This window comes from Ptychodera flava, chromosome 4 (genome assembly GCF_041260155.1).
Source record: "Ptychodera flava strain L36383 chromosome 4, AS_Pfla_20210202, whole genome shotgun sequence".
Lineage (NCBI taxonomy): Eukaryota > Metazoa > Hemichordata > Enteropneusta > Ptychoderidae > Ptychodera > Ptychodera flava.
Window position 1 is genome coordinate 1987571 of NC_091931.1, and position 17317 is coordinate 2004887.

Consider the following 17317-nt stretch of genomic DNA (forward strand, 5'->3'; position numbering starts at 1 on the left):
ATGCTCGCATCTAAAAACAGTACACTTTTTTGGGCTCTTTCTGCACTGATAATATGCAATCTAACGTAGTTATATCAGATATAATCAGACATTACATAACGCTTAGTCAACAACTTCAGATACCAATAGCTTGGCCGGTACTACTTTATGCCAAGGTATTGTACAGTGAAGCGGCACAAACTCAATCTCGTGTAAACCTTGACAACAGTATTATCATTTCAGGACATCGGAATTTGTTCCTACTTTTATTAATTTGAACTAACATATGGCTTGTAGTATATTTATAGGTCCTAATCTGTGAAAATTAGGGTACAATGTTCAAAGAAGTTCAAGGCGAACGATTATCTGTATGAGTGAAGTGTGTAAGGCAAAATCTCTTCCCCGCACACTGGCTTTAATCGCTATCTCTAATCACATTTTGCAAACAGCTTACGAGATGGCAAATAACTTTAATTAGAAGCTCCATACCCGTTGAAAAGCCCATTTGCCGGGGTCAATATGCCTTGAAAGTGCACTGTTATTTAGATGGGAACGTCCCGTCATGTTTTGACCAAAAATGGCAAAAATTGCCCCAAAAATGCAAAATTACAGATTTCATCAGAAATTCAATATATTTTACTTAGTGCATCTATAGAAACCTGTATACCAAATTTCAAAACTATCAGACCAGTACTTTTGAGAAATACATTTTTTGACCAAAAATGGCAAAAATTGCCTTAAAAATGCAAATTTGCATATTTCTCCACAATTTGAACAAATCTGAAAAAGATCATCCCTAGGGATATATGTACCAAATATCAAAGCTATCTGACTGGTAGTTTTGAAGAAGAAGATTTTTAAAGATCTTTTTACCAAAAATGACAAAAATTGCCTTAAAAATACAAATATGCAAATTTCACCACGATTTGAACAAATCTGACTGGAGTCACTCTAAATAAAGTGCATATCAAATTTCAAGGCAATCGGACAAGCGATTTCAGAGAAGAAGATTTTTTACCAAAAACACCAACAAATGCCCCAAAAATACAAATATGCAAATTTCACCCTGATTTGAATAAACTCAAGTGAGGTCACCCCAAGTGAACTGCACATAAAATTTCAAAGCAATCGGACTTGCGGTTTCAGAGGAGAAGGCAATTGTTGACGGACGACGACGGACGACGACGGCGGACGACGACGGACGACGACGGAAAATCAACCTATTTGATAAGCTCCGCGTCGCTGACAGCGGAGCTAAAAAAAACCAATATAATAAGATTTTCCAGCTACATGTTTTAAATTCACTGTATTGTGGTTCTAGGAATAAGAGTTTTTAGAATATCACCCCATATGGTTGCTCTTTTTGACCGCTATACAATATTCTACTTTCTGTATCTTTTGTAGTAATCTTTCGAAAATCAAATGATTTTGTTTCTGATTTTCAAGCTTTGCCACATAAATATGACATTTGGCAATCAAACTTAGAAAATAAACGAATGTGGAGAGGTTCTTATCTCCAATTAGCATTTGTCTTGCACTAGGAAAAACATTAAGACTTTTTTTTTGAAGTTTTTTTTATTAAAGCTTTTCCAATTTGCTTACACAATAAAGACACAAGACAAGAGACAAAACAAGAAAGACACACAATAGTAGCGTACAGAAAAGATAAGGGCTTTGGAGAAAAAAAACCTCTAAATTACACGTCTTTTAGTAACGACCATTTTCTGTTATGGATTTCTATTTTGCCATTATGCCTTTTAATATATTCCTCAACATTCCGTGTTTGTTTTATCATTGCTCTAAATCCTGGAAATATTGGATTTTGCACTTGTAGAGATATTGTTTCCCAATAATCAAAAGATGGCTTAAGATGCTTGGAAAATCCACGGAACCAACAATTATATGTTGTAGAGTTGGAAACTCTGAATTACTTACAAGTTCTTTATACGATTTGTGAAAAGTATCCCAGACTTCTCTTGAGTAAATGCAAGAATAAAACATAAAAAATCTCTTAAAATATAAGCAGAACAAGACTGACTTTACTAGGGGTTGGGGACCATTATGAGAAAACTATCCCAAAAGTCCATTGTAAATTCATTATCATAGAAAATATCTAATAATGTTTCATCTTCCTTTTTACAAAAAGTACACTCATTTGAAGGGACCCTTGGTGGTGTCATTATTAACAGAACATTATAGTATTGGTAGAATTTTAAACTGGAATTCACAGAGTTTGGTATCGATTGAGACCAATTCAATACTTGTATTAAAAATATGAATAAAAAAATTCTAATTTTGGATAAACAAAATAATAATCTATAATGGCTTTCGTGAGATTTCTTGTAGTAAATGCATTTATTGCAATTTCCATAGAACCAATTTTTAAAATGATCTGTTGATCTGGCAGATTAAAATTCCTAATGGAATCATTATTCTTCCACTTGCTCGGAATTGCTCTCATCAAACAAAACCATTTTGAGAATGAAACACTAGTGTCCTTCACCTCATCCCAGTTCAGAAAATACTGTCAATGATACTGGGCTCACATTTGTTTTGATGTGGCAGCCAGAGAGATTAACTGAGTTTCATACCCTTCGGAACATACATAACAAGTTTCAAAGCAATTGGACAAGCAATTTAAGAGAACATGGTTCTTTTACCAAAAATGGGGAAAATTGCCCCAAAAATACAAATATGAAAATTTCATCACAATTTGCAGACACTCAACTAAGTATGCCTCTATGTACATGCATACCTAGTTTCAATGCAATCAGAATACTTGATTCTGAGAAAATGATTTTTTGACCAAAAATGTAAAAAAGCCCCAAAAACACAAATAAAAAATTTCCCCACAATTTTTACTTATCCCACAGAAGACAACCCTAGGATGAAGGGTATCAAGGTTCAAAGCAATCGAACAAATACTTTCGAAGAAAATGCTTTTTTGACCAAAAATGTGAAAAATTGCCCAAAAATACAAATATGAAAATTTCACCACAATTTGAAGCAATCTGACAGAAGTCAACCCCAGGATCATGCATACCAAATTCCAAGGCAATGGGATGAGCACTTTCAGAGGAGAGGATTTTTTGACCAATAGCAGGAAAAACTTCCCAAAAAAGATAACTTTTAAAATTTCACCACAATTTGAACGAATGTAACGAAAGTCAACATAGAGAATATGCATACCAAATTTTTTAACAAATCTGGCCATTGGTTTAAGAGTTTTTGCAATTTGTAGGATTTTCACTTTTTTTACCTCATTTGCATATTTTTGACACTGACATGTTATTTGAACAAATTCTCATCTCCATCCCCGGGTGCACCTGTACAAAATTACCAAGATGGTAGGTGCTGCGGTTTAGGGGTTTTTGATGTGAACGGACATACATCCGCACATACTAACATATGTACATACATAAATACATACATACAGTCATACAGACACCGCCAACCTACCAAATAAAGCTCTCTATGGCATATATACATATACCAAATGTGAGCTAAAAATTACAATTTCTTTCAAACAAGAAACCAACATAAATAAAACCACAATCATAGAATTTCTTCCGAATAGAATGTTTTTGTTGTTCCAAATAATTTGTTTCAAACAATCTTCATCTTCATTTTGGATATATTCAGACCACGCAGGCAGCATACTGTGAAAAAATCCTGAGAAATCAACATGCAAGGCTGCATTCACAAACACCATTGGAGGGGGACTTGAAAAAGTTTACAACATGCCAGGGATGATCTGAAAAACATTCACATTACAAAAGAGGGGGGATGTGAAAAGTTCTTGAATATCAAATTTCTTTTCAAGGAACTTTTCAGGTGCAAGTTTTAGGGTATATTAAACAATTTATTGATGATCAAAGCAGCCGACTTGAGGTTGTCACAATTTCTACTTACCCAATCCCTCTGTTGTGCAGAATTTAGAAAGCTACATGGGGGGGGGGGGGGGGGGTGCTCAAAAGTGGAGAACAAGAAGGGGGGAGGCTACTCAATTTTGTTGATATATGCATTTAGTGAAGTTATGAATTATGGTGGAGCTGCATGTTGCCAACACAGTTTTTTTCAAAGCAATATTTCTCATCAAAGATGACAAGGAAACCTCCTCATACCATATATTTTCAAAAAGCAGAGACTCTAAAGTTTAGTATGGAAGCAGTAGTTTACTCAAAGGATGAAGTGGGTGTATATTTGGGGTAAAAAACCTCAATTTTGGTATCAATGATAAAAATTAATTTAAGTCAAAAACTTGACTTTTTTCCTGAAATGTAATATTTCACTTGAAAGAAGCATAAATGTAGAAAAACACTTTTTTATTTGGCTTTATCAATCCTCATTCTAAAATGGTAGGGGTTTAAAGACTGACACTCAAAAAAATTGATGAAAATCATGATAAGCCAAATTAAAATGCCTCTATTTCAAAATGTAAGAACTTTATTGCCAAACAAACAGTCATTTTGTTAAATAGCATTGAAGAACATTATGTGAACATTTCAGAAAATTTGACCCAGCCAGAGTGGAGTTAGATTCTTTGGAAATTTTGAAATTAGGAGGAAAAATAGCCAGGAAATCGGGTGATTTGCATACATTTGCATAAATTAACACTTTTTTATCACATAACTTTAGAATGCTTGACAAGCTACAAGGTGAACTCAACCAATATTTCAATCTTGGGTTGACAAATGAATTAAAATTGAATAAATATTTGCAAAAAAGTGATTATTGAGCAAAATATGCTGTGTTGGGTGCAGCGCTCCCTTAATACAACAATAATAGTAAAGAACAGCAATATGTATGCTTGAGATATGTATGTTCAAACCCAGTATATGTACACACACACACACACACACATACATATAATATATATATATATATATATATATATATATATATATATATATATATATATATATATATATATATATATATATATATATATATACCGTGTATATATATATATATCATAATACAGGTGGTTTCAAGAAGAAACTAAAATCTCATTACACTATGTGTTTCACGTTATTGTGATCTTCAGACGAGAATGATCAGCTATTCGACGAGGCAAGCTTTATGTTAGAGGCTAGTACTGAGTACATTTTTCAGCATTTCATGATTAAAGATTGATATACTTGCCTGATCTTTCATGAGAAACGTCTGCTTTCTATATTCTACATTGTACAGATTACTGATTGGGGAAAATGTGTAAAGCAAGCTATAATAAATAATAAATGTGAATAAATGTATGTCTGTTGCTATTTTTTCGTTTTCAAAAAATGTAATCTTCATCAAAATCAGTGAACCGGAATATAAGTTTCGGAATACTGTCTCAGATTTCTGTTCCTTTTAGTTCTTTATACAAAAAAATCTGAAAGAAATATTACTCCCCAAGTGCCATCAAATAACACCATTTTAATCTCCATTTTTCAAAAGCTCCTCCCCCGTGACCACTTGTGCGGTCGCTTGTGCTGCTTTTGCACCATATTTTCACCCTCTTGTAAAATATTCCTACAAAGAAAACTGCATGTCATCAGAGCACTGGATACAGACCTGTACATCAGCCCCTGTCTTAGCAATGGAACCTCTTTCCAACACAGACCTGTACCACAGGGTTTAATCAGGGTCTACAGGGGCTGTGGCAGCAGCAATCCATTTTACTGCATAGATATTTTAACTTTCCAAATTTTCTTTCTTTTGGGGGGTCACTCAAAATTTCTGTGGCAGAGAGGGGGGTTACTCAAACACGTCATGGTTGGCAGGGGGATTACTCGAAATTTTGGAGTTTCTAAAGCCATTCCTCCGACTTCCCCCCCCCCCTCCCCCCGTAAGTAATGACGGCTCTCTTAACCTTTCAATAACAATATGAGAGACAACTTATTTGATAACATTCACCCATTGACAATGTATTGGGTCCAGGTCAGTGTTAAACGTTCATGTCGCCTATTATGTTTTGTGTTGAATGGAGGCACAGTCTTGAGTTGTTACTTCCATGGAAGTGATTATCATACGTTACAGATACAGGATGTCAGTGACTCTCATGTATATTAAGTAGGTAGTCATGAATATTGAATAGTGTGATGTGCTGAGTAATCACATCATGACAACTCCCCTTTTTGAGATTGAGATGTTCATGCAAATTCTATGAATTTCGTTTGTTGTATATTGGCAACTATGAAATGTTAATTGTATTGATTCTTGTTGACATCAAATGAAATATGTAAAATTGTCAGTAGAATACTTGAGTTCAGAGTTCAGTCATCAAGTTCACAGTGTTCATTGTGTTCATGATCTTCATGCAGTATTGTCATAATTCCTGATATCTGTTCTCATGTCTAAATAATAGGAGCTAAACAAATAGCAACAAATGTTTGGTTATGCAAATTTTATTGCTATTTTAACAAAGTTGGATGATGCCATTGCTTCAAAATTTTAACCAAATTTTGGTGATATTGAACATACATTCAGAGAAGAATTTTGAAAAAAATCAAGCAAACACAAAAAATAAGAAAGCAATTTTGGAAAATTCACAAATGCAAAGTTTACAGAAATCTGACAAAACTTGATGAAAGTATCTTCTAGAAACTGCACATCAAATTTGAAAGTTGTCAGACCAGCAGTATCGTTGAAGAAGTTGTTTGATAAAAAATGAGAAATCATCAAAAAAATGTCATATGCCAATGTTCCAATCCATTTTTGGTCGTGCTGATTTCTGAGCAGCAGTTTCAGAGGAAAGTGCAGAGTTGATGCTGGACGCTGATCCACTGGTGATGCTGGACAATAAACTCCTCAGAATAGCTCCACATTGCTGACAAACTGCAACTGGTGAAAATTGGCCTTGGTGGCTGACAATTTCAAACATTCATGATGATATAGGATGGATGCTTGGCTGAGCATGGACTGTCATGCACAGAAATATGATGGATACAAGATTGCTAAAGCCAAAATTTTCCTGGCTTATGGAACATATTCATGTTACAGTGAAAGATATGACAAAGGCATCCTTTTCAATCATAGCCTTTCAAGGCACATTGTTCTTGTATGCCTATGTGAGATACTTTCTGAGCACAGACTCCTCTCAGAATGTATCAAACAGGACCTGGAATATTAAGTGAGTTTCTGTCTTGTAAAAAAATGCAATGCTCAAAGCAAATTAGGGCGGTATAACTTGTTGTCCTGTGGTTGTTGAGTGCTTATCCAATTCTCTGAGAGTCTTGTACCTATCCATTTCCTCCGGGAACATTTTGCTCAATTCATGAACTAGTTGTGACTTGAATCTCTGCAAGTGTGAAAGACACATTACCATTAGTTTACAAAAATATATGGACACTGAAGGGAACAACTTGTAGGAACTTTAAAGGAATCTACAGAAAAATTTATACAGTATTTAAAAGCGTGAGTGCCTATGCTTGGGTTAGCGCATATCCCCCTAACTTTAACTGAGTATCAAATCAAAGGTGATATTAAGGTGAATGCCCACCCTGATTTTTCAAGGTTATTGGATAGTGAGAACTCAATAATTTTGAAATCACTGTCTGTGAGTATTGTTCGTTTACAGTACATTTTTAGCTGCATCAGTAGTTCTGATCTTTGGTGGCTATTTGTTATGTGTAAGATGCAAGAAAGTGACATGGCAATTGCTTACTTTTTGAACCCCTTCAATACCGTGTAAGAACTAAAATAATGAATCATCTACTATATCTGGTAATTTATGCAAAACAAGGCCAATGGTCAGCTTTTTTATTGTAAACACAAAATTACCATAATCACTCCATTAATTCAACAAGAACAAATAATTACGATATTGAAAAAGTCGAATTGATAGAGTTCCAAAAACTATCACCTCTTGATGGGTGGTTGAAATATTAGAGTTACATAAAGAGTGAAGCTCAAACAAGCCCACTGACCAAATGTTACTGCAGTATACCCTTTAGATCTGGTACAATACAAACCTTAGGGATTTACAGTCATTTTTCATCAACATTTGACACCATAAAAAATAAGAAATGATCATTGCAATGCTTTGAGAACATCACAAGATTGCAACAACCCCGCCGACAACAAATGCTGGATATGAACATCGGGATTAACCTCAGTTGTCTGCCATTTTGATGCAACTGCGGCGATGACTCACTATGAGAAAACAATTTCTGAACCAACAGAACCACATTCGCGTCAAATATTCAGACAAAGAAACAGAAAGAATTGGAAAATATGGTTCCATGGTGATATAAAAATTAAATTACTGCGTCTATTTAACACTTTGAAGATTATAAATATCAATTTTAAATCGATGAATGAAGTGATCGAATAAGCTCTTATGCAATTGTATATTCTGATGCTGTTCAAGTAACAATGGTGTGAGGTAATTTTATCTACCTTTCCATATAATTACCCAGAGATTTGTAGAAACAATGTTAAATAAAGTAGACCAATAATACAACCACTTACTGAAATAAATATATACCTAGTAAGTATTACGCCCTGAGTTTCTTTCTAGTGTGGTCCATGGACTAAATATTTGACTGACTTCACCTATACCGGCTGCTAATGAACATATCAGATAAGATACTGTAACAGTGATTTTTGGTCAAAACTTCATTTGTTGACCTCATCCTTGTCAGGGTTTTAATTTTCTAATGAAATGTCATGTTGCAATGATTTGCCTGGGGGACTGAATAACATAATGTTGTTTCTCTCTGTTATAGCATCTTTAATCCATAAAAATCAAGTTTACAGTATTTATGTTTTCAATGGCCATCAAATGTTAAATATTACCGGGGTATGTCAAAATACACCATATGGAATATGTTGTATTTCAATAATTTTTACCATCTTGACCTGATGGTGAAATATGAACTTGGCAGGAAAAGGGTTAACGGACATTTTCTCTGTCCCAAAGCATGGTCATTAGAGCGAGGGTTTACTGTACTTTGTTTTTACACAAATAAACACTCATCCAAGCTGTCTACGCAGTACTTCATCTATGGGACTAAATATAAGTAGGCTTACCCTTCTTCAAGTATGTATAGGCAAAAACCAAATTAATTTTGAATTACGTAATGCAAGGAACAACTTACAATATGGTGAAAAACAAACTAAATATCATAAAAAATGAATATAATTTGGAAATGATGTCTGACGGTCATAAGTATCTGGTGTGTGTCAAGAGACAAATACTAACATTGGCAATAAACATTATCAAATAACTTTCAAATAACTTCTCGTTGCCACTGTGCTATATGCATATGACCATATCTAGTCTAATAAAATAAAGCAAACAAAAATACCCGAAATGTGTACCTACCCTAAATGTATCTATTTTGCCTTTGACTTGTTCGTTCTTTGCAAGAGCCTTTTCCATACAATCCTTTGTGTAGAGTTGTGGATTTTTTCCTTGATCAATATACCTGTAAAATGGCAAATGCGGAAGAGGTATATGTACAGGTATGTCAGGAAAAGGGTTGAATAATAATAAATGTATGTGCTCCACAGCAATTATCAGATTTTGAGATGGATGCTTTAATAGATGCCCATGCTTTTTTCAAACAAGTCCAAACAAAGATTGCAATTTAGTTGCTTTATACTTACTCAAAGACCTCAAGAGGGACATGGACATCTTGGACATAGCTTCTACACTTTTCAATCTCTTGCATTCCTGTGACCATATGCAAACTGCAAAATGCAAAGAGATGGGTTGTTAATTTTGACAATAATGAAAAAGTTAACCAATGCCTGATGCTTGTTTAACCGTAAAGATTTGGAATGTATTTGACTAAGACATAGAACATGCTAAGATGTCATTGTAAGTACTAAAATTTTAAAATTTTTAAAGGTTCTTGAATTTTACCTTGAAAATGGGTTATCTCAAATGTACATTGTACGTTCCTGAAGTCATACAACATGAAGTCTAAAAAGAAATTGTTACACATGCTCTCTGTGTCTTAAATGTTGAGAATGTGATGTTTTCCACATGTGCTCCATTACTCAGAAGCATAGTTGTAATTTCTCAGTATCAGTGTGGCAAAGTTGAGTGCACTTGCGAGAATGAAACTTCTCTGTGTGTTTGAAAATGGAAATTTGTTTGGAGCCATTAGTGAGTCTTGTCAACATTTTTGTAACATTGTACTCATCTGAGTATAAGCCCCTGCTCATGTATAAGTCTCCCCACTGATTTCAGAGGATTTTTGAAAGTGCTATACATCTGTGGATAAGCTTCTACCCTAGTTTAACTCAAAAAATTAAGAGAGTATAATGGGTTGCTACAGGTCTTAAAATTCTTTTCAGATCAAAGAAACTATTAAAAGATGTTAAAACAATGGGACATTGAAGTTCCTGTGACAGCATGCCATCGTAAAGAAAATGCCATGTTTTTCCAGTACCTTTATCATGATATAAACCTTCATCCCGTCACCTAAATAAAATAGTCCCACTCCACAGACACACATCTGCATTAGTTCATTTTCATACATGTTCACAATGTTGGTTTTCGTCTTTTAAACACGCATTTTCATTTGTTTGAAAGCAACTACCTTTTCATCTATGACAAGTTTTTACTGGGGACTTTACAACTTTCACTGCTTCATGTATATATGTTAATGTTTTCAAAAAAAGCTGACTCTTTGATATTGGAAAATTGAGTTACATTTATGTGCAGCCAATGTATCCTGTTCACAGTTCACTCTGTGCTCTTGAACATGAAGTCTTAGTTTCAAGTTTATTTTTTATTTCAATATATCATTCAAGAGGAAATTTCAAAAAATTGTCACTTCTCTTTCCAGGGATTGTGTGATCAGTTTGATTTGAAACAGCCACATAAAAGTCATTGACGATGACATAGTCCCCCTTGTAATTTGTCTCTGGAAGTGATTAAAAATTGAAGTCAGTATGATGTGCATGAAAAAAAAAAATGTGGGTACCAAAGCCGTCTTTGACTGATGCTCATATTGGATTGGATTGTGAACAAGTCAACATTAGTAAGTATAAATGACAGGGTTATGTACTTTTACCGAGTTGGACAGAATTAGTTGTGTCATGCCCTGGCTTTTGAAATGTCAAAATGCGACTAATCTGCAAGAAACCAGTGCAGGCATTTCTTAGTAATGTTTCTTGACATAAAAAAAGTCAGAATGCTAGATGTGAACCAAAAATGTCCTCATGTTCAGAACAGAAGAGACTTCCTATAATTACCTATTGATACTGCTAAAATTAAAATGCCTTTCTTGACTGGTAAATCTCTGTATGATCAACATCTGCAGCAAGTGTCATCAGATTTAGTATGTAGATCTCTAATTACAAACATTGTTTCCCTGTTTAGCCAATCTGGGCTGCCACCCTAATCACAAAAGGTAATTATATGAGTCAATTAATAATTAATCAACAAGATGTCTCTATTCACTTTTTACAGTGTTCTCCCAAGATTTTTTAACAAGAGGGCGAAGATGTGGTGGAAAGCTGTTGGAGCTTTTGACCAATATAGATTAAAATGGTGTTCTTTAGTGGTACTTGGGGAGTATTTTTTCAGATTTTTTTCGTATAAAAAACTCAAATAAAAAGAAATCTGAGACAGTATTCCTAAACTTTTATTCAAGTTCACTGATTTCAATGGAGATTACATTTTTTTGAAAACGAAAAAATAGTGACAAACTTTATATTCACCTATGTCCAAATACATAACACTCACATGTTCTCAGCCTGATACACGTCCAGGCCAAGCCATAAATACAGATCGTTTAGCTTTGGGAGGGAATTATCCAAGTGAACCTCAAGAAAAACTTCAGTATACTCCGCTGTCTTGGGTTACCCTCATGCTCTTTGGCATGTTTACTCAGCTAAGTAGGTTAGCTAATGCCTTCGCTACTGCCCGTGTCATGCAAAAAAACATGGTGCCATGGTGTTGCACATGGGCTTATGATCTTGGATGACATCACAAACTCACAAGATTTGCAAGATCGATGAGAATTACATTAGCAGCCTGCATGATTGACTCACACATTTGCATTCTGCGTATAAATCACTGTAAACTTTTTTTCTTGTATATTCTGGTTAATTGAAAAAAATATTTTTCATTTGTGGCAAGGGGGTGCTCAGAATTTACAAGAGAGCACCATGCCCATGTTACCTTTCAGCGAGAACACAGCTTTTACACTACTGAAATATAAATTTTACTATAACCCAAACGGGATTCGAACCCCCCACACCCTCACGGCAACATCGCCTAGCTGCTAGGCCTCACACATAACCTGAAAGATCAACATCTGTACCATGTTTCATAAAATTTAGCCTTGTTCTTACCACAGGGAGTTGTCTACATCACAACATGTCCGTCCCAAGGGTGGGTAGGTGTTTCGTTGTATCGCTAATAAAGATATATTCTACCAACCTTTGGTGTTTCAGTCTTAACTTAGCACTGCCCTTGACAATCTTGCGTATACGTTTTATCAACATGCTGTGTCTATTCTCTGATGAGTTTGAGTGCCTAATTAGCCAAAGTAATCAAGGGTAAATTACTAATCTGTGGACGCTCTCACCAGATTATCACCGGATTAAATTTGACAAAGTCGATAACGAACGCACTAGCAAGGTATAACTGAAGAAAGGGCTGAAACTCTCAAAAGCGATCGTCGTGTTTGAACAAATTCCAAACCCCATAACTGACAAAGTTAGTGCAGTATACTGTTTAGTCTTCAGTAGTGATAAATCGGTACGACCAAATGCAGTAAATGTATTGCATTCCACATCAACACGCCTGGTCGAGTGGGGTGCGCTTATATGATACTCCCCAGGGCCATCGGCCTTGTAGCGCTACTGGTGAGCGAAGTCGCAAAAACCAAAAATCACCGACCGCCTCACCGCAGCGCTACAATTTTGCAGCTAACGTCTATGGGCGAATAGTCCCAGAACCTGAATAGATCACGGGTGACTGTGGTGTGTACACGCAAGATAAAAACTTAACATTACATATGAAATTTGCCAATTAAGTGCCACTTACATTTTCTGATTGAGAACATTTTGTCCTTGGGGTTGAAAATCGCTTACGATAATACCCATCTGGCGAGTGTTTTCTATAAACATTTCTAGATTCTGTTCAAGTTGCTCGAATCTGTCGTGCGACGCCATTTTGCTTAGGCTGACCTCCCGCATGACCCTGACACGACCTCTGATGTCAAACATCCTGGTACTTTGCAGCTCGTACTTCGCATGGCACAGAGGCCACAGGCGACCCAGACACACAAGGGTGTAATTTAAGTCCAACTTTGTTTAATATTTTTATAAATGATCTTCCCAGTACATTTGGTTCCAGTCAGGACTGTCCTATCAAACTTGGTAAACTCCTTATCAATTGTCTAATGTATGCTGATGATCTTTTATTGATTTCAGAATCTGTGAAACAGGCTTACAAAGCTGCTTAGATAAACTTCATAGTTTTTGTCGTGGATGGAAATTATCTATTAACATAAAGAAAACGAAAGTTATTGTGTTTAACAAAAGTAATCATCTTGTAAAAGGAGTTACACTCACTTACAATGGAGTGACTCTTGACTTAGTGAAAGAGTACTGTTACCTTGGTTTTGTTACCTTGGTTTTGTCATTACCCCAAATGGTAGATTCAAAGGTAATTTAGACCAATCTCACTTTTGCCCTTATTCAGTAAGATTTTTGAGAAAGTAGTGTACAATAATCTTGTTAATCATGTTAAATCTGTCATATGTGAAAGCCAACATGGATTTGTCAGCGGCCGTTCGACCACGACAAATCTGATCTTATATTAATTATATCAGCACAGTGATGGACAAAGGAGGGCAGGTTGACTCTATTTACTTGGATTTTTCAAAAGCTTTTGACTCGGTCGACCACACTTTATTAATTCATAAACTTCAGTCATATGGTATAGGTGGTAATCTGTTAACCTGGCTCTCCACATATCTTGAATGTCGTTTACAAAGGGTAGCTTTTGACGGGGAACTGTCATCATGGGGACATGTCACATCAGGTGTACCCCAAGGGTCTATTTTGGGTCCGCTCCTTTTTGTACTTTATATCAATGACATGTTTGAATGCATGAACCATGCAAATTTATCTTTGTATGCTGACGATTCCAAGTTATTTATGGCCATTACTGATATGTCCGATTGCATCAAACTACAACAAGATATCAACCAGGTTGTGAAGTGGACGAGCAAATGGAAGTTGTCATTAAATGTGTTATGTAGGTCATTCCCCCCACACTCATCATGACCTGAGTTCAATTAGTCTAGAACATTCTCAGGTCACTGCCCTTGATGACCTCACAACCTTGAATTCAATTAGTCATGTTTGGAATGTTCTGGAAAGTTGATTAGTTGTGTAAGGGAGATAATTTTAGAACAGTAATTAGCATGTCAATAAAAGTTCTAGATTGTTCTTATATGCCTTTATAAAAGGGACGTGCTCAGCTTCCAGTCAGACTTTTGGATCGTGTCTCTTGTGTGTTACTAAACTCCAGCAGTAGTCATTCTCAAGACTTTTCAAGACCTTCACTGCCAACGCTGGATTTATACTGTGGACTTTGTGCAACTACAAGCCTGCAAGCCAAAGGACTGTTCATTCATCCGACTGACTGTTACAACTCTGAGACTGGAGCTTTGCCGTCCCAGCTGAGATAAGTAGTCTGTACACTTTTAAAGCTTGTACTCTATCCCTGACTTAGCAATTAGTTTTATTTTCGTAATAAATTTTGTTTAAACGTTAACTGCTGAGTTCACCCTTTTGTTCGTTTTCTCTGCACGTAACAAAATTGGGGGCTTGTCCGGGATACGAATATTTTGAGCCGTTTGACAACATTTTGCCTACCTTTTCAAAACTACTTTACACTGTGAACTCAGCGAAATTTAATCATGGCGGAATTCAAGCCAGACGAATTTATGGATGACCTTGATCAGGACACATTTAATTCCCTCAGAAAAGACAACCTCATAGCACTGGCAAATTTCCTTAAAGTAGATGTCAAAAGATCTATGCGCAAGCGGCAAATACAGTTCAAGATTGCAAAACATTTAGTTAATTCTGGCCATTTTGAGGAGTCTGCCTTAAAAGATTATGAGCCTGAGTCCTCCTCCTTCGAACTCAAAAAATTAGAATTAGAAATACAGGCAGATTTGGAGCTTAAGAAATTGGAATTAGAAAAGGAAATGAAAGAAAAAGAATTGCAAATCGAAGAAAGACAGAAAGAAAAAAGAAAGGCAGGAAAGATTAGAAATGGAAGAAAGACAGAGAGAAAAAGAATTGCGATTAGAAGAACAGCGATTACAGGTAGAAATAAAACGTTTAGAGCTTGGACAGTCAGGAAAATTCTTCCCTTCAGACAAGTTTGACATCACTAAGCATTTCAGGTTAGTTCCCCCTTTCCAAGAAAAGGATGTTGACAAATATTTTCTCCATTTGAGAAAATTGCTCAGAGTCTGAATTGGCCTAAGGAGTCCTGGTCTATGCTTTTGCAGAGTGCTTTGGTGGGTAAAGCCAGAGAAATTTACATTCAGTTGTCAGTAGAGCAGGCTTCAAATTATGATTCTGTGAAGGAATTAATTCTCAAGGGTTATGAGTTGGTGCCTGAAGCGTACCGTCAGAAATTTAGGGATTGTGAGAAGGTGAAAGATCAAACTTACGTTGAATTTGCTCGAACAAAAGAACAACTGTTTGATCGTTGGTGTTCTTCTGAAAGGTCAGTCAGAATTATGACAAATTACGACAGCTCGTTTTGATTGAGGAATTTAAAAGGTGCATCCGGAGTGACATCAAGACGTTTATCAATGAACAAAAGGCAGATACATTAGAGGTTGCTGCACGTTTGGCCGATGATTATTCATTGACCCACAAATCTTCATTTCTCAGCAAACCATCCCAGTCCTTTTCATACAGAAACAATGCAGGTAAATTTAACTCGTCCTTTTCATCCAAGAATTTTTCAAAGGACAGTAGGAAATCAAATGACAACAGTTCACAGAGTTCAAGTAACACTCCCACATCATCAGATCCCAAGTCTCAATCTCCTTCTGACAAACAGTTTGGTACACTTTCTTGTAATTATTGTAAGAAAGACGGCCATTTAATGTCAGAGTGTTTCAAATTGAGAAGAAAACGTGAAGGTCAAAGTGGTCAAAGTGGATCTAAGCCCACCGGCTTTATTTCTTCATCAACTCAATTAGAGTCTAATAATGTGTGCAACACATTTTCTGAGGTTAAATCCCTCTTATCCCCAATTAATGAGGTCAAGGTCAATTCTTCTCAAGATAGCATTATGGGTATTTTCGAGCCATTTATTCATAATGGTTTTATATCACTTTCTAGTGATTTTTCTTCAGCTACCCCTGTCAAAATTTTAAGAGATACCGGGGCTTCCCAGTCTCTTTTGTTGGCAGATACCCTGCCGTTTTCTGAAAAGTCATTTTCAGGTTCTAAAGTTCTTATTAAGGGGGTAGATTGTAATGACTACATTCCTGTTCCTCTCCATAATGTCTATTTGTCTTCGGACTTTGTTTCTGGACCTGTGGCTTTAGGTGTTAGGCCTTTTTTGCCTTTTGAAGGGATTCACCTTCTTCTTGGAAACGACCTTGCTGGGGACAAGGTCATTACTAATCCACTTGTGACTGATAATCCTAGTTTAGATCAGGATCCAGAGCCAATTGAACAAGAGATACCCGATTTATTTCCTTCATGTGCCATTACTCGAGCCATGTCCAAGAAAACTTCTGAGAATCAAAATACTCTCAAAAATAATGTCACAGATGTTGACTTAAATGACACCTTTCTCAGTCAGGTGTTTGACACGATCATTCCGTTATCCGTCGTGGATTTGAAACTTCCAGTAAAACTTCTGCTGACCAAAGTCAGACATTTTCTAGATCAAATCTCATTGCAGAACAACACAAAGACCCAGATGTTTTGTCTTTGTTTGACAGGGTAGATGATGAAGGTAAAACTTCAGATAGCTCTGTTTCCTATTATACAAAATCTGGTATTCTCATGCGTAAATGGAGACCTCCAGACGTTTTGGTTGATGACGATTGGGCTATAAAACATCAAATTGTGGTTCCAAAGCCCTACCGTGCTGAAATATTGCGCCTGGCCCATGAAACCCCTGGACTGGTCACTTAGGAGTCAGGAAAACTTATCATAAAATTCTCAGTCACTTTTATTGGCCTAATCTCAGGCAGGATGTAACACATTTCTGTAAAACTTGTCACACATGTCAAATGGTAGGAAAGCCGAATCAAACCATTCCAAAGGCCCCTTTACAGCCAATTCCTGCATTTCAAGAACCATTTAGTAGGATACTAATAGACTGTGTTGGGCC

General features: G+C 36.0%; 1 protein-coding gene across 1 annotated transcript; it reads right to left on the reverse strand.

Moving 5' to 3' along the window:
* Positions 1 to 6355: 6355 nt before the first annotated feature.
* LOC139130646 (mediator of RNA polymerase II transcription subunit 10-like) lies at positions 6356 to 13138 on the reverse strand. Its single transcript, XM_070696388.1, has 4 exons — positions 12977 to 13138; positions 9577 to 9660; positions 9293 to 9395; positions 6356 to 7264 (listed from the first exon to the last, which is right to left on the reverse strand). The coding sequence occupies exons 1-4, from the start codon at positions 13126 to 13128 to the stop codon at positions 7139 to 7141; spliced, it is 465 nt and encodes a 154-aa protein (XP_070552489.1). The 5' UTR covers positions 13129 to 13138; the 3' UTR covers positions 6356 to 7138.
* Between the last annotated feature and the right edge of the window lie 4179 nt (positions 13139 to 17317).